Genomic DNA, 18,997 nt, shown 5'->3' on the forward strand with positions numbered 1-18,997 from the left:
GGTAAAACATAAAATACGTCCCTCCTCATGCACTAGCGTGTAAGCACATGTTCACACCATCACAGAGAGAGAGAGCAGAGAGACCAGTGGCACACACTGATGACACCATCAACCCTCGACTTGGGTGTCTTAAAGGGACACCACACCATAGTGGCTCTTACACACTATTAAAAAAGTGATAAATTACAATGTATATTATTGCAATACTTGTAATATCATATTGTGGGTAAAGTATTGTGATAATATTGCGTTGTTGGATCAAAACTATAGCTTAAGGCAGTGATTACCACCAATAAGCACTCTGTGGGCTCTTATACAGTTGCTAGAGGTACATGAATCAAAATCAAAAGCTAATGGATAATCAGTTGGAATTGACAGTAAAATAAGTGCACAAATCAACACTAATCCTTTGTGCAGAAAAATAGTTGGGTTAAAGAGCTTTTTTTTTTTTTTTTTTTTTTCAGTCATGAGGCTTCTTCTATATTTTAGCACCAGCACTGGCCATTAAACAGAAATTTGTGTATAACAGGTTGTTAAACAGAGACTCACCACTAAATGCAGCTTTTACTGAAGCTGAAGTTGTGTTTGTTCCTTCCAGCTGCTTCAGTTTGAAGCTTCTCAGGATCCACAGGTGCATCTCCACAGGAAGAGAGTTATGTGCATTAATTAAATCGTGTGGCTCAACAGCTGCGACTTGGTGAACTGATCGTAATTATCAAAATGCCTAACTTGGAGAGAAGATCGGTCAGGACTCTTTAATTAATTCTTGCTTGTGCTTATTGAAATCAAAAATATTTTGCTTTGTCTGCGTAAAATCTTGCAGTTTGCAGTATTATATCAATATGGTGCCTCTTTGACCATTAACGTTTAATATATATGTTATATATTTTATCTAAAATTCTGACTTAAAAAGTCCAAAATGATTAACTTAAGATGAAGCTAACAGCTAAAAATACATTTGGCTAAACAAATTGTTAGCTAAACATCGTGGGTAAATGGCTAAAAATTCTAGCTAGCTAAAATTGATAAATTAGAAGAACTGTGTAAATACGACTAACTGATAGTGAACTAAAAGTAAATCAGACGATAAAATGATTCTACTGAACAAATTTGAACATTGGCTTTGTTGGAACATCAGCAGATATATGTATATAATATATAGCAAACCAGTGGTTTCAATGAGATAACCCTTTTAAAAATAGAACTTTCCTTATTTCAATACGTCGTCTCCTTCAGTATGCCAGATGTGGTAGGCTAATAAGGCAGGTGCTTAAGCTCACTATAAATGCACAAAGACCACCCTGTTCCATTCAAGGGAACAGGTTCTGATGTTGAGGTCTGTTTCTTTAGCCTTGTCATTAGTTTGATTGAGTCTGTGTCATAGATGGTTATCATGCTCAGACATATCCAAACTGGCAACATAACAGAGGTATCTCAGAAATGTGGGACATGTGAAAATAAGTTTCAGGAACTTTTTAGGGTGGTTCCCTGGAGAAGAATACGAAACCCACCCTAAACATGACTCACATAATGTTGTTCCTATAATTCGTGCTAGTCAACAGATGTGATGTCTTTTGTGTGTGGATATAAATGAGCTTAGATGTAAATCTGTCATATATTCAAAGGTAGTGTCACTAGCCGCAACAATGATTTGCAGTACAACGTAGTATTAAGGTACTTTCCTGGGATAATAGTCAGACAAATATTAGGTGGTTAGATAAGTCCCATGCCTTTGTTTGGCCCCTACTAACTTAGGATCAGATATCACTTTGGGCCGTTTTCTCTTGTGTTTTGGCTTCAGTAGGCCTCTGGTATCTGACTACAGCACACTTAACACAAAGGGTGAATGTGCTGCCTGTGCTGCTGCTTAAAGAAACTTCAATTTATTAGTTTACAAAGCCAGTTTTTATTGTCAGTTCCGCTTGAGAAAATAGCTGTTAAGGGCGTGCCGTTAGGATTCCTGCCAGTGATTTGCATTGTTTGTTTTGGAGAAGCATTTCTTATTAAGCATTTTCCAAGTCGCTTCTCTTAAGGTTTTCCACAGAGCTGTTATTTTTCCCTTTCCATATTCATCATTCTTATGTTCAGCTTCAGATGTCAAGAGTTAAATTTTCCCACACTGGTAGTATGTGTGCCTCTGTGTGTGTGTCAGGATGCCTGTGTAGCTGATAAATGAGACCACAGGCATGGAGCCTGCAGGTACAATGATCCGGTCTCACAAGCCAGTGCGTGCCCAGTTTATACTTGGATCTGTTTTAGAAATATATGGAAAGCTCGGCCACAGCACAGCTTACATAATAAAGACAGCTTGCCCTCAACTAACAGGCATATAATAGAGATTTTATCAGTTGTTTCTTTTATTTGTAGGTGCATCAAAGTCATGTCAGTCCTTTGTTGCAACAGCTGTACTTCCCAGTGCTCTTCATAAATCCTCACTTTAATAGTTTAATCTCTTATTTTTCTCTTTGTTTTCATCCCAGTAACCTTTTAATCTCACTCTGTCCCCGTTCTGTCCCTCTAGGTAAGAATCCTAATGACGGCAGCGGTGCAGGAGACTATGGAGTGCCTAATCCTGGGCCAGCATTCAAAGAGGTATGGCAGGTAAAGGTATGGCCCAAAGGCCTGGGTCAGGCCAAGAACCTGGTTGGCATCTACCGCCTTTGCCTGACCGACAAGACGGTGAACTTTGTGAAGCTCAACTCTGATGCTGCCGCCGTGGTGCTGCAGCTGATGAACGTGAGACGCTGCGGCCATTCAGAAAACTTCTTCTTCGTTGAGGTGGGACGCTCTGCAGTGACAGGCCCAGGCGAGTTCTGGATGCAGGTGAGCCTGTAATCTACAGTTCTGTTCATGTTGATGGTTATTTTCATTCTCCAATCCTACTCATATCTTAAAAGCCCGCAATCAGCAGAGTGAAAGAAATGTCAAAGTTTTGTCAGAGGCTTCATGGGTTTGAAAAAGGAGATTAAACAGAGTTTCCATGACAATCTAAGATTTAAATACAGGGCACTTTGTCTTTAAGATGTTAGTGGTTTAATGTGCAGTAGTTTTTAACTTTGAATACATTATGTGAATATAAAATCAATCATATTGTGATTTCATTCCCTTTATCAGATGCTTTTTGCCTCTTGTCCTAGGTGGATGATTCAGTAGTCGCCCAAAACATGCATGAAACCTTGCTAGAGGCCATGAAGGCGTTGAGTGAGGAGTTCCGCCAGCGCAGCAAGTCTCAGTCCAACTCTGGCCCTGGAGGAGGTGCTACTGCTTCTAACCCCATCAGTGTTCCCTCACGCCGCCACCACCCAAACCCTCCTCCTAGCCAGGTTGGCTTCACCCGCCGGCCCCGAACCGAGCCCCCTGGAGGAACTAACAGTGGAGCACCCATCAACTGTGCCAACGCTTCTCCCACGCCAAGGCATAGCTTCCCGAGGTCTCGCACTGCAAGTGATGGGGGGAAAGGGGAGGATGGGATAACAGGTGCCACACCGATCCATGGGGTGAACTCCAGCCCCTCCACCAATGGCTCTTGCTCTAACACCCCAATCCTCAGATCAAAATCAGCTCGTTCAGCACCCACCACAACTGCTAAAACTCCTTTAGGGTTGATGCGCTCTATCTCGACCCCAGCTCCTTCCCCAGCTCCAAGTCTGTCCTCTAGTTCTGGTCATGGCTCAGAGTTTGGAGGCTTAACGTCTTGTGCTGGTGCTCCGGGGTCTGGAGCCTATAGTCGTATTCCCTCTCATCGAGCCTCTGTCTCCGGCTCACCCAGTGACTACGGCTCCTCAGACGAGTATGGTTCAAGTCCTGGAGATCACACGCTCCTACCTTCTCCTAGCCTCCCTGGAAGCTCTGTTGGCAGTGTCAGTAGTCAGTCCCTCAGTGAAGATGGGGCCAACTATATCCTAATGGGCCAACGTAGTAGCAGTGGTGGTGGCAACAGTAATCAAGGAAGTGGCTCCCAGCAAACACCAGGAACACCAACCTCTGGCTCTCAAACTAAAAGAGTTCTACGCCGCTCCTCCAGCCGAGAATGTGAAGCTGAACGCAGGCTGCTGAGCAAGCGGGCCTCCTTACCTCCTATGGCCCTGGAAAGGCTGGCTCCACGTCAGCGCAGAGCTGAGGAGCCAGCAGATGACGATTCGGCCGATTACGCTATCATGTCAAGAAGCACGAGCCGAGAGTCTTTTACTTCCACCTGCTCTTCTACACAGAAGGAATCTGCCATGAGTGCTGGGTCGGCAGGGGGAGGAGGCGGGTACTTGGATGTGGCAGGAGAGTTTAAAGCTGAAGGCACTGGAGGAGCAGGTGGTAGCGTAGATTTAGGCGTGGACAATGGGTACATGTCAATGCTACCTGGAGTTACTCAGCCTCCGACGTCCCTTTCCCAGTCACTGGCCGTTTTGGTCCCTGACTCAGACTCCAAACCTGCTGATGATTACATGGCCATGACTCCTAACAACAGCGTGTCGCCTCCACAGCAGATTCAACCTCCACCAAATTCTGATGGCTATATGATAATGTCCCCTAATAGCAGCTGTTCCCCTGACCAGCGTGGAGGTCTCTCCGGTGGGGCTTGGGTGGGCAGTGGCAGTGCAGACAGCAGGCCAGGCAGTGACTATATGAACATGTCTCCAATTAGTGCACGTTCTGTAAACGGCAGTCCCCCACCTCCTGAGCACTCATCACATTTGGAGACCAGTCCACAGCAACATGGTCCCAAGATGGTGTACTCTTACTATTCCCTACCCAGGTCTTATAAACATAGCCCCTCTACCGGACACTTTGATGATGGTCCTGGACGAGGAAGAAGGCCCAATGGGAGTTCTAGGAGGGGAATGGGTGGCGGTAAACCTATTAGAGGGCTTCAGGAGCAAGCAGCAGTTGGTAATGCAGTAGTTGGACGCCACCTGTCTCTCTCATCTTCCTCGTACTCCTCCAGCTCAGCCAGCAGTGAAAGTCTGGGTGAGAGCGACGAGCGAACTACCCAGGCTTTGAGTAACGTGACTGGGGGAACTCAGTCCAAGCATGGGAGTAAGCAGCAGCAGAGAAGAGGCTCTGGTGGGTTGTCCAAGCAGGGTAGCTATACTAGAAGCAGACCTGTTAGCCTGTTTGTTGACGTATCCAAAGCGAACACTCTTCCTAGAGTTCGTGAGAACCCTCTGCCACCAGAACCTAAGAGCCCTGGGGAGTATGTAAGCATTGAATTCAAGGGGGAGAAGGGCAATCCGACTGGGATAGGATTAGGTCGTGGTAGGGGTCTAAGGCATGGATTATCGCTGCCTCATGGCTCCAGCAGCCAGCAGCCTCAACAGAAGCCATCTTCTTCCTTTGGAAACTTTATACCCCTTTCCCGTAGCCCATCTGCCCCGATCACTCCACCAGCTGCCTCTGAGTACGTCAACATGGACCTGGGCCCTTCTCCATTGCCCTCACCCCTCTCTCTTACCCCGCTGGATTTCCCCTCTTTCCATACCCCTCCCACACCCCCAACGCTTGCTCATGCCCCTAAACCCTGTAATGAGGATAATACTGAACCTCATGAAGATGAGGTTGAAGTGGCAGAGGCCCTACTTAGGAAAAACAGAGAAAGCGTTCCATCAGTGACGAAATCCGAGTCTCCTACATCATGTGGAGACTACACAGAGATGGCCTTCAGTTTGAATAACAACCCTGTCCCCCGGTCATCATCTAGCGTCTCCCCAAAAGGCCCATCTCCCACCAGGGATGATACATCTGTGCTGCCACGGGGTCTAGACTTTCCCCTATCCAAAACAGGACCCAACCCAGACCAGGGAGCTAAAGTTATCCGGGCCGACCCCCAAGGACGCAGACGGCACTGCTCAGAAACCTTCCTTGCCTCAACTTCCCTCTCCACCTCTACCTCGACTTCTTCCTCAACTGCTTCCCTCTTTCCTGAACACCAGTCTGTAGCCCGCCGGCTGGGCTTTGAAAGCATGCTGTGGGGCAATGGTGTTGTGACTGAATCTCCCACTCAGTTCCCCCTTCCTGGACAGCAATCTCTTCCCACAAATGCTCAGACTTCATCTGCAGAGCAAGGCCTTAACTACATAGACTTGGATTTGGCCAACAAGGAGAGCCCCCACGTGGGACTGGATGGGCCCTCTGGCAACCAGGCCCCATCTCGCCTCTTCTCTGGACTGGGTTCTGGTTCTGGGGTGGGGGCGGCAGGTGCATCAGTCGGCAGCAGCGGGAGTGGCAGCTCCAGCCTGAACACGTACGCCAGCATTGACTTCTACAAATCAGAGGAGCTGCGGACGCACCAAAATGGAAGCAAGGAGGGAACTGGTAAGAATTGTTATTTTTTTCCCCCCTTCATGTCTTTGTCTTCATACAGACTCTGTGATCTCTATGTCACCGCTATGCTCATAGGTTTTCTATCTCTCTTTCTTTTCCTGCAATCACATGGCTCAGAATGAAAAAGAATATGCTTTCAAGATAATCCAATAGAGCACAGCCTCCCTATCCATCGATGTTTGTATTCAAACTTTACCTGGCGCCAGATTGAAATGTAGAGACTTGTTTATTTGTGTGACTGTCTGCATAATCTGCAGTAAGAGCCAAAGCTTAGCTGTTCTGACAAATCATGAATTGATTTACCTCTCTGAGCTTTGGTGTACAGAAACTCTTCACCTGATATGATTAGATAAAGTGTTAAAGGTCAGACAGACTCCTGAAATATCAGTAAATATCGAAGTTGTGGAAATTGCTATTGATCTGAGGCTTCTTGAATATTGTCCATGCATACTCAGTGCTGCTTTTCCCTATTGGGAGTTTAAAAGCAGAACTGGGATCCGTTTTTAATACGTTTATGACAAACATCAGAATCATTCTGCTCTGATTGAGCCATTGTTTGTTGAGGAGAAGAGCTGTCTGAGACATCTCGCTGCAGTCCCACTCTTAGCAAAGGAAACCATTCACAATTGCCACTGAAGCGTTCTGCTTTAAGTTCAATAAAGATTAACTTTGACCCTGTTTTCTGTTGACCTGTCAAATTAAAATGCTCCATTATGACACTTGAGGAGATTGCTGTGAGAGAAAGAAATTTTGAATTATAATTCTTTTTTTTTTTTATCATCTTCTTCTTTTTTTTGCACTTCTAGAGCTCTAAAACGTATGTAGGAAAGTATGCAAAGACTTGAAAGAAGTTCCAGGTTTGTAGATTTGGCCCTGAAAGCATTGCGTGCTGTGATTTGTACATTACTTAATCTAAGCTGAAAACTTTGAATGTTTAGTTGAGCCCACTGCAGAGTTAACAAAAATGTTTTATGATGAGTGTTTTCCTGTAATCACATGCACTTTATGTGTAGAGTTCCTGATGCATTTAAAGTCAGCATTTTTTTTTCTCTGCACATTCAATGAGGTCATCGAGGCTGGATAATGGATTTTCATTGTATTTACATTTTCTCCTCCTGTGTGGAGCAATTTTCTAGCTGTGGGGGACCACCGTGGCTAAACAATGCCTTAACTAACTCCCTTTGAGGCATTTTCCTCATAGAAAAACATTCCCTTTGAACCTCTGTCTGCACTAAATTGGCCCGTTAAGCAACGGACGCCTGCAGTTTAAGCAGATAGAGCAGCATTTAAATGGAGATGGGGGGAATTTATATGCATCAGTAAAACACTCAGTAGTCTTGCTTAAGCTTCCACAGTGGGTCTCTTGTGATGCATGCATCCTGCCAAGGATCCTCGCCGCTTATGAAGCCCTGTTTGCTTCCACGTGATTTGCACCATGGGCCGTGCTGGACCGAAATCCTCTCTGGGATTTTTTCATTTTTTTGTTGTTGTTTTTTGTGGTAAACGTTGGAATCAATGAAGAATTTGAGGCATTAGCAGAAATTCATCATGGGATCCTTCAATGAGCGTGGCTCAACAGTTGGGTTTCATTCCACGGATGGAAATGAACCACCGGCTTGTGTCCATACCTCACTGCGTTAGTTTTATTTGGAGACGTGAGGCCGTCTCTGTGGAAGATGCATGAGTTTTCTGTGTATTTTACATCGAGATGCTAGCATGCTACCGCAGAAGGACCATATGGGCTCTGGCTGCTGAGAACATCAGCGGTGCAGCGTTTGGGGCGGGAGGGGGGGGAATGTTACACATTGGCTGTGAATGTTGAGATGGGACCAGTCCTCACTCACACAGCTCTCAAATGCCTCTGTACAGTGTTCCTCCTCCTTTCATCCCTCCCCCTCTTTCCTCCTGCTCCAATAAATGATCCTTTTGTTCGAGTGTTTTTGCCGCGGTGGGCTGGCAGGCCCCAGCAGGACCAAAACCCCAAGACTACTGGACTCTCCTGAAACTTTTTTTCTCATGTACTCTGTAATTTGCGCCCTCCAACTTACTTTTTTTTTTCTTATTTTACTCTTTATTCCTGCATTCATCTTTCCTCTGGACAGCTTGTATTCATCACATCTACTGCTTGTCCTCGCTCCTCTTCTTGCCTGATGGATTTTTGAAATTCCTTCCCTCCCTTCTGTTCACTACATGCACTATTGTTCAACAATTTTTTTTTTTCTTTTGCTGAAGACGTCCTTTGTCTTTCTGCCTCCCCACTCACACTGTGTTTCAGCACAGTCCTTTAAGAGCAGGCACGTTTGGAAAACGCATCTTTAGCTGAGATGTTGTTGTTTTGCAGCAGCAATGCGAGAAAGAAACGCAGACACGGAGAGATGGTACATAACGTCCAATCTGTCGGCTTCTACACAGAAAATACAGTTTTGAAAGGATTAATTATCTTGTCTGTGTCAATCCAGTATGTGTGTGTGTGTGTGTTTTAAGGAGTTCAGGTCTGCTGTAATTACAGGGCTTTTTTTCCAGCAGGCACCAGCTTGTATAGGAAGAGACTGTATATGTCTCAGGGGTGCGTTCTTTTGGCTCTGAGGGGCAAAGGCTAAAATTGAACATCCGTAGTGGGACGAGAGCCAGAAACACTCCTTTTGGACTCCAGTTATGCAATAAGTAGCGTTTAAAAATAACCCGTCACGGTTGGGGAAACGAGGAAAAGGCAGACTGAGCTACTTCAAACCCAGTTCGTCTTTTAGAATAACAACACAAAAAATGAATCAGTTGCAACAAATTTGGGTGAATTTTATGGAGACAGTTTGAGCGTCTGTGCTGCGTTTTACAGATGCTGATTTATTTTTTTATTTTTTTATTTTTTGTCCCGTGTGATGGAGGAGTTTGGTGACCTTCAGCAGAACTGAGTGAAACATTAGCTTATGAAGTGGAGAGGATGTTTTTTTTCTTTTGGGGACAAATTAAATCAGTGATCGCTTGCAGCATTTTCTCCAGGAAAACCATGTGAACTAATTTTATTATCTTTTTCCTCAGAGGCCAATTATTTTATTTCTTCACCATCTGGAGGGGGATCTCTGTTCCAGTCCCAAAATAACCTGTAGCTCCTAAAATTGCTTCCCAAAATGTGCTCCATAAGGATGCCTTATAGGAATTTTCAACCAAAGATATCGGTAGTATTCAGTTAAGCCTAGATGCGATTGGTAAGTTGAGGTATACAAAGCCTGCCACGCTCTGATTTAGTCACTAGGTATTCTCCTCATCTTACCCTGAACTCTGAATGAAGTTATTGGCATGAAGTTTGACTCTTTGGAGAGGCAGCTTATTATTCTAATTCATTATTTATTTGCCACTACCTTCCTCAGTGCGTGGTAAAGTAAAACATTTGTAAAGAAAAAACTGTTAATGGTGTTATTTTGTAACTTTAAGAAAGTGTGCATACGTTAATGGACGATGATGTCAGAGACGTTTCTTAGATTCATGATAAACTGAGTTTGCTGCTATAGATTCATGGTGCACTTTCACATATATTAATATGTGTGACTGACAGTTGCAAAGACTTCATGGTTCTCAGCTGATATCCAAAAACTTATGTTAACTAATTACAGTCAGCCAAATTAATCAGCCTCATGATATATGAACTACAGGTGTACGTGTTTCTCTTTCATACCAGTGTGTTTCTCTTGTGTTGGATGCACTCTGTGGGGCGATGCTGTTGGTCATTGGCAATGTCACAATGAGGGACGATGGGGGAACTGGACTACGGAGCAAATCGCCCAACCCTAGCATGCACCTCCTTTCACAGATGATGTGCACAGTACACATTGTGGTGTTATTACAAATGGTGAAACTTAATTTTACTGCAGTATTTCCAGTGGTTTGAGAATGTATTTCTGGTGGTGGATGGTTTGGCTAAAGGATTTACAGATGTTTCCTTAATGCTTCACTAGCAGGCTTTGTGTAGCAGAAAGCATCTTGAATATTAGAACTACTCATCCAAACCACATCGTGCACACATACAGAGATTCCTTGATTTAGAGACATCGCAGAGATACCTTTAACCTGTGATTACATACTACATAATTTTGTAATGTCAGCACTTGTTTGGAAACAGCTATGTTGCAATATGCAACTTGTGATTGGGCTAATTACATTATAAATATATGCACTGAATATCTTAAAATATATCTAAAAGTGGTTTGTCTTGTGTTCTAGTTGCTGTTTTACTTTTTACCACGTTGCTGAATTTTTGTAGATCCCAGCGAATTCAATTTATGACTATTGCGCCATTATTACCAATGAATGATGGCGGAAACGAATTATCCTAAGGTGTTATCGAATTATACAAGTGTTTATTTAGCACTGCTCTTTAAGCAGCCGAATGATGCTCCGATCTATAGCAAACCTCACGTTTGTAAATTCCTCACAGTTTTCCAGAGTGCGACAGGCTCGTCTCGCTGTGCATGTAATCCAAACCAGCGCCAGGTTAGACTGACAGCACTAGTGGTGTTATGTAAAACAGACCCACGTGGCTGGGACACGACCCCCGGAGAGGGTGAAGCTCAGGGCACGGAGTGTACGTATGCATTTGTGCTCCAAGTTGTTTATCAGTTGTGATTTCTGTTTGTGCTGGAGGCAGACCGAGCTCCAGCCTGCTCCGAAGAGTTAGTCTCGGAGCGCAGTGACACATAACTCGGCTCATATTTATGCAGAGCGTAACTGCACACAGATGTGCAGCAGGACAAAACATGTGGTGGCTGAATCCAAGCATGATATGTGACTGCAATTCTTAGCAGTTCATCAGGATGGTGTTAAGAATTTGAGCGCTACCGGTGTTATTTGCTGTTAAAATGGTATGTACTGTATCTATTTAGTGTTAGAGCCTTCTGGTTCGAGGGAGACCAGCAGCAATACCATTACTTACAGCAATTTCATAATCCCAGATTTATGTACCCCTTAGCCTCCCAGATTCTCCTCTCTGGTATTCATCTGTTGTACAGTTGGCTGTACGGATGACAAACACGACTAGGTGGGAGGTGCACCCCTGCATCTTGTGATTACATAATGCATAATATGCTGGAAATTAGCTTGAATTTTGCACACTGCAAATTAAATGTTCCTTCATTAGGCTAATTCCAGAATAATGCAACTGATTTGCCCCCCGGGAGGAGATCTAGAAAAAAAAAGCATTGTAGTTGCACAAGAACATCTGAGAGGTTTAGTTCTGTGGGGTTTTGTGAAATATATTATTCCTCCCACGGTTATTTAGATTTTTTCGATAACTTCTGGATTTGAGAGGTTTGTTTTGTTTTTGTTTAAGTCAAGGTTGTGTCCTCTGAAGTCCAGTGTGCATTGGTTGGGTGGTCCGTTCAGGGAGTTACTAAACTCACACCGCACATAGCAACAAGCCTCCTCTGTTTGGGTTTTGGGGGAGGGTTGAAGGTTGTGCATGCGTGTGTGTGCGTCCCGCTGCACGCGTGTTTGTCGGAGAACTCCCTCCACCTCCCCCACTGACTTCAGTCATATTATGATGTCATCTGTGTGCATCGCCATGGTCCAGTCGGGTGAATCCAAAAGCTTGAGGGGTAATTTAGGTTGATTACTAACACATATACTCCCACATAGCTTTGTGAGCACACCTACTTATTATGCAGAAATGCAGAATTCACTACACTGCGGTAATGGTTAGCGACAGTCAGCCGTGTGAGCCTGAAAGTATAAAATCTCCAGACTAGCAACAGTACCCCTTATTTCTCTTAAAAATCTGCCCCTAGGCCTTTGGTATTATTCATACATTGTTAAAAACACTGCTTACAGTACGTAACTTAAGCTGAGAGAAGACTGCAGACAAACTGGGATCAGGTTACGGAAAGCCACGCTGCGACAAATTACTGCACATGCAGTGCTGTGCATGCATAGGTGTATTCTCACCTTGGGTCATGTAGTAGTCAGTAGGTTCAACATAAGAACGAAGAATAAGAGAATCTTAAGTGAAATTAAGATGATGTTACTGATTGGGCGGGGCAGCAAATCCAGACATTTGATTCTGAATGCGTGTGGATCATGTATCCAGATGTTTGCTCCACAGTGAACACAACGCTTACAGTTTGTATGTTGCCAGAGGCACACACACAGACCAATTTTATTAAAGGTTATTAAAGAGACTCGTTAAAAATCACGGTCTGATGAAGGATCTGAAGTTGTGTTTCTTGCTTCCAGCTGTTTGTAGAAGTCTTTCTGGTTAGTTCATTAAATATATACAACTTTATAGAGATCCCTAGAGAAGCAGGAAGCACCGATTTGATATTTAGATGGGATATCGGTGGGATCTTTTTGCATTTGTATGTTTTTTTTGTTTTGTTTTGTTTTGTCATTAAACTGATCAAATTAGTTTTCATGGCTCTTGGCTTTTGTCTCTCTCTTTAAACCAAGACTGATGTTGCCTTACACATGAAAGAGTCATTAGAGTTAATAATTCAACCTTGGTGTTGGACTGGTGTTCAGTATTGACAGATACCCCTAATTCAAGCCAGGTCAAGTCAGTGTTATTTATATAGCACTAAAGCAAAACAACAGTTACCTCAATGCGTTTAATATTATAAGTTGAAGACAGAGAAAACCCCAACAATCAGACGACCCCCTATGAGCAAGCATTTGGCAATAGTGGGAAGGAAAAACTCCCTTTTAACAAGGGGAACTAGGCTTACGGAGAGACAGCCATCTGCCATCACTAGCTGGGGTTTAAGCCAAGGTATCTGTTTCATATTGGAACCAGTAAAAGCTGGATCAGTGCATCCCGACTCAAAAAGAGCATTAACTCAACACCTATTAGGTTTAAATCCTAATCTTGTGTAAGGGGTCAGAAGCCCCAATATTGGAGTACGTTCAGTGATCAATTACGCTATCTCATCAGATTAAATCAGTATTTTACCTGATATAAAGTAGTATAAATTAAGCGGTGTTACGTAAGTAAAAAAAAAAATAGCTGCTGACTTTTGCCTTCATGGGGAGTGGTGGTTGGACTTTCCATTTTCGGTGTGTGTGTGTGTGCGTTGTTTCAGATGTTGCCCGCTGTCCTCCCCGTCACAAACTAATCTTCCACTGAGTGTGGTGTGAGGGAGAAGAGGAAATGGGAGGATTTGGTTCTGCAGAATGAATACAGACTAAATCTCTGGTGTATGTGTTGGACATTGTGCATGTGTGTGTCACCGTGCAGCCTCTCCGCACACATGTTGAACCTTCAGAAACCCTAAACTGAATCAGCGAGCGCAGTATTTGCAGCACAGTTCAATCACGAGGTGACTTGGACTGTAAATTCTGCTTTTGAGCAGATTGTTTTCTTATTTGTGGATTGCATACATCTCTCCTACATATCTGCTTTCATACTATTTCTGTTTGCTAAGTTTTGACAGACATCAAAAAGCCCTTTCATAAAGTGCTGTTGACTCTCAAATGCGAAAGCCTGGAACGCCGGCAAGCGTGGAGAATCAATGAGAACGGTGTTTTTAGAGCAATGGTGATTAATCTGGGAGACTCATGAGCGATAATAAGTTAATTTACTTGGATCAAGATAAGAAAAATGGACTTTACACACTGAATACTGCCTGAATAGAGAGCAGGTGTTTGTTGCTATGGTGCTCAAGTGTAAAGAAAATTAATTAATTAATTGCTCGACTCTTTTTCACTCCCTCGTTGCCAACATATTATCACACAGCTGGTTTTGTTTTCAGTAACTCCTCTTCCCGAGGCCTTAACCAGGCTGTGGTGCACACATTCATGCATGGATCCTGCTTGGTGCGATCTTGCTGATGGAGGTGAAAAAATGACGCGTGGGTTATAAATGAGTGTGACTTTGACAGTATAGTATCACGAGGTCAGAGCGAGAGCTGCAGACCTGAGTGGCTTCATTCTTGAGCTCATCACATGAAGCTGAAGTGGGACAGATCACCTGATGGGACACAATGTGTGTTTCCGTGTGTGTGTGTGGGACTAATTCCAGTAATTCCACACGTCCTGCCGGGCTCGTATCTCATTTCCGGCCCTTAATGTAATGGACACATCCTTCACTACGCTTCATGTATCGCTTACGTTCTCTAGTACACACACTGGCGAGTACTTTGTCAACTGATCCAACTGCAACACGACAGTAAAAGTTAAACACACTTTGATGTGAATCACGCAGTAGTAAGTAAGGTTAGCAAAGGTCGACGAGGTACTCAGAAAGTCATCTGACTGCTAAGGGCAGTATTTTGAAAACATGTCTGTCATGCGTGACCTGCAGTTTGGAGATTATCAGCCAATGCAATCGGTAGCCAGTCAGGTTGGTTATCAAGGTGCATCTGTTTTTTGTTTTTGTACAGTTTTGAATCTTAAAGGAAAGCTTTAAAGAAGTTTCCTTACTGGAAATACTGGGCAGCAAATTCACAGAGTGTTTAATAATAAACAGGTGAGGGTTAAATTTGACTTTGATCGGGGGATATTTCGCAAAATTTCAGCAGGATGGTAGCCACACCCTGAAGCATTTTTCTCTTATTTGTTTAATGTGTTAGTGCAGGATAAGCATTAGGTCTCATTGGGGCCTAAAGACTGATCGCCGAGCCCCTGGCAACCTCTGTTTTCTAGGGAAAATGTGTATTTCTCAGCGGTTTGGCTATCGCTCAGCGAATAGTAGATGAGTGTTTGGCTTCTTCCATGCAAGTTGTGCATGCGGCAACCACTGTGTGACCAATTTTACCAATCTTTTAGCAGCCACTCGCCAATCAATTCTAGGCGTACACATTTTTCTCCGATGACCAGCGGCTGCCAGGGTTTTTCAAACTTCTTTGTGTTATTGAGACCAAAGGAGTCTGTTTTTCAGGTCATGGGTTAAGGAATGGTCTCAAAAGCCCAGTCTTAGTCCAGCCCTTACACCCTCTCCCCACACACCTTCAGTCTGTTTCAGCGAGATGAGATGATGTGCGCTAAAAGGATGTGAGAAGAGCATCGTGGCAATAAAGATGCACAAAGGAGCAGCAAGCGAACTGTTGTTCAGCAACACTTTGAATAATGAAGTGTTGGCACTAGAAGTAACTTAATGAGACCTGCAGAGGTTTGAAGTGCGTGAGCATTTTCTATTCGGTTCCATTCATTATTTGTATATAGCGCCATATCACAACAGCAGTCATGTCAGGCTTAAAGAGACTCTGAATAATATGACAAAATATAAAGGTCTGCAATCCTGCGTCCTTTGGCTATATGAAATGCTAAAAATTCTAAATAAATGAATTTTAGTTCTCACAGGAGTGGCTTTTTTCATTTTCTTCACTAATGAATCTCTTTATTTCTCTCATCCACAAAATGACTCAGCTTGGGCTTAAATCATTTACTCTAGAGCCCCTTGACAGGACCTTAATTGTGCTGCTTTTTGTTCTGCGTGTGTGTTACTGGTGAGCTGCCCAGCCTTCGAATGATAATTAGGTAGTAAAACGTTGGCTAATGGCTCCGCACTCTGGTCATGTTTTGACTAACTAGTACCTTATTCACATGGATTCGGCACACAAGAACACAGAGGCAGCAGAGTGAATTGTATTGGCAGCCTGGTCAGTCAAAGAGGCGCCGCTGGACAGAGTAAGTGTGTGTGTGTGTGCGCGATTTGAGGCTTTCCACTGTTGAAGCTGTCACAGGATTTGATAGAGGAGCATATGATTGCTACACCTGCACTTGCTTGCTTTTCACTTTTCACCACTTTAGTTACATTAAAAAGTCTCAGTTTGTTTGGTTTACACACACATGCTTGAAACGACACACTTATCTCACTCAGACACACACACAGACACACACACAGACAGACGTCTCACCTCCTTATAGGAAAGGCTCAAAGCAGATCATCCAAGCCAATCACCTTTCAGGAAGCAGGGATCAGCCAAAATCTCCTCAATTAATAACCTTCAGTGACCTGACTGTGATCTACCACAAACACACGCACACGTACGCACAGACATGCGCGCACTTACACGCACACACTCTCTCTTTTGTCGGTACTGTTTTTGCTCATTCTCTTCTCGAACAAAGCCCCTCGGCCCACCATTCCTACCTCCTCCGCGCTCCAGACTTCTTTCTTCTTCTGCTCTTCCTGTCTTTTCTCTTTCTTGCAGAGCGGGCTCTTTGTTTTGCGCTCTCCTTTTATTTTCACACCAGACTTTTATTTTTCTTTCTCACAGTCGTGTTCCTCTGGGGCGTACGAGCCGTGTTTGCGTACAAGGTGCTTGAACAAATGAAATAAATCACCTATGACTGTGACCCGAGCCATCCGTCAGATATAAAACAGAGTGCGTGATTAAATTTATTTAGATCAGAGCGATGGACTCAGTTAACTTGCAGAGCATAAATCTTGTCCAACTCCGACTCTTTTTTTTCTTTTTCTTTTTTTTCTTGAAGTTGCCTTCAACTTAATGTGAGGACTGTGTTTGAATGTTGCATATTATGTGTGTGCATCATCAGAAACCTCCCTGGCTGATAAATGAAGCAAGCAGAGAAGTTCCCCAACCTATAAAGTGGCCACTTGAGGCTGGCGCCAAAAGTGCATCAATCCCCCCTCAGACGCGTCTGTTTAAAGTCTTTCACTTCGGTGGAAATCACCATGTTTATAGCCAGCTACAAAAATTAGGTCTCCCTATATTACAGTGATGGCGATTTTTGCACTATCAATTACTACTAATGCTCTGCTGGGTTCAGGAATCCTTTTAACCTTTTTTTTAATATTTATTTTTAAATGTATGTGTATATATATGTAAGTTTTATGTCCTGGTAATCACTAAAATTTGAATTTATTATTAAACTACAATATCCACTGTTGCATTGAGATATTTTAAGATGCCATTTATCCCAGATTTGGCAATTTCTTTTTTTTTTTCTTTAAAAAGAAATGTTTCAAATCCCATTTGTTTTTGTTCAATTGGAGATATTTTACGCTATCAGACATTCTGGCTAATTGCTTTTATTTTACTTTATTGCATTTAGGTAGAAACAAATCAAAATAAAGTATATCTTATCTTAACCTAGATGATGCTTCGAGATAACTACCCCCTAAAGTACTATGATGGATAGCTGCGTACATAAATTGACAAAAATATGATTTACTGCTTTGTAAACTGTGTGGTTCAAGTAGTATCCTAGTACTGCGGGGCGATTAAAGGTTTAGTTTGTTTATTAAGATTTGAACTGGTTCATGACTGAAGTTGTAAGAAGATGCTATGTTATGGGGATTTACTCCTATCCCTCGTATCTGTCTGGTTGTTATTTCAGGCAAAATGGCACAACACCAAGCGTAGTTATCTGACCAAATAAAGCACTCCTTGTGTCTCTTCCAAGTGACTCCTTGGTTTGTTTTATGGCTTTTTGCTGCACTTTGTGCGTCCTGCACGTCTGTTGTGCTCTGCCGCATCCCAGAATGCAAAGCATGCCTGGCCCAAACTTGCAGGGCACACCTGGTAATTCGGGTTGGATCACATTTAATGGTGAACAAACCGCTCTGCAGGTGGAATCGCCAGATGTGAACGCAGTAATCGCATCTGCACCTCTGGAAGGAGGTAGAGCTATGATTACCACACCAATGGGGGGAATTGAGACAATTTAATCGATATAAAAGCTAACGTGTGAAAACACTCAAGCGCCTCGTTCCGTCTTAATGCAGTCTAACCTTCGGTAACACGTGTGCAGTAGCTTGGCGGTTGTTCTAAGAAATCCAGAGGAGGACAAAATGTCAAATTTCTACCCAGCAGTTGTTGAGATGCATCACTCTGAAGACAGCTCTCCTTTATTGGAAAACATGTGGTTTTAAGTTACAATTTAAAAAGTGACAGGACATAAAGCTCTGGAAATTTGCCTGAAGCGGGTTTTGCTGTTTTTGATCTTATAGCGACAAATTATACATTAGTCCTGTGATGATCTGTATGTGTCTGGCTGTGTGTGTGTGTGTGTGTGTGTGTGTGTGTGTGTGTGTGTGTGTGTGTGTGTGTGTGTGTGTGCGTGTGCATGTGTGTGTGTGTTTGCGTGTTTTCTGGGCAGTGTGCCAGTTCCGTGTATGAGCATGATCCCGGCTACAGAGCGCCAATTGTGCGCTGTGGTATGGGATGTATGCTGGGCTCGGAGCGCGTCGGGCGCTGCCTAAAAGAACGGAGCTGCCACCCACCAACCCACTGGGGTTACTGAGTGCAGAAGAGGAGGAGGAGGAGAAGGAGAGAGTGTTTCCCTCCGTTCACACACACTCATTCTTGTTTGCCCCCCTCCCTCCTAATACACTCTCCCAGGAAAGCTTCCCCTGGTGCTCTATTTGAGTTTTTGTGTGGCGTTTCGGCATTCTTCTCACTCTCTGTGTGTTTCCCTGTCTCTCTTATTTTCTCCGTCTGTCTGCTCTGCCATATAAATGTCTTTTCTCCCCTGCGCGTACACATCTCTCTTCTAGCACAGGGAATTGTGTTGATGTCAACACCTCCACAATGTATCTCCCCGTGTCGCCTCTATGATCTGTGTGTGTGTGTTTGTGTGTGTGTTTGTGTGTGTGTGTGTGTGTGTTTTGTTGGACTTGGGGCCGCGGCGTTGCTCAGCTGCTACTTCTCTAACTGGGTTTGTCTGTAAAGAGCTTAGTGCCGGTGGGCGCTGGAGAGCACTAAGCTGATTACCCTCTACTAACGAGCCACTTCTC

At 43.7% G+C, this 18,997-nt stretch overlaps 1 protein-coding gene across 1 annotated transcript in view; it reads left to right on the top strand.

Moving 5' to 3' along the window:
- The window catches only part of LOC147335748 (insulin receptor substrate 1-B), a 58,728-nt gene that overhangs the window by 12,356 nt on the left and 27,375 nt on the right, over positions 1-18,997 (top strand). The window contains exons 2-3 of the mRNA XM_086281657.1: positions 2,522-2,823; positions 3,138-6,306. Coding sequence (XP_086137783.1) covers positions 2,522-2,823; positions 3,138-6,306 — 3,471 coding nt within the window. The remainder of the gene's footprint in view (positions 1-2,521; positions 2,824-3,137; positions 6,307-18,997) is intronic.

The sequence above is a fragment of the Aulonocara sp. 'chitande type north' Nkhata Bay genome, linkage group LG3, assembly GCF_057382095.1.
Source record: "Aulonocara sp. 'chitande type north' Nkhata Bay isolate Kocher_YH1m ecotype deep benthic linkage group LG3, A_spYH_male_GT1.1, whole genome shotgun sequence".
In the NCBI taxonomy this organism is placed as follows: domain Eukaryota; kingdom Metazoa; phylum Chordata; class Actinopteri; order Cichliformes; family Cichlidae; genus Aulonocara; species Aulonocara sp. 'chitande type north' Nkhata Bay.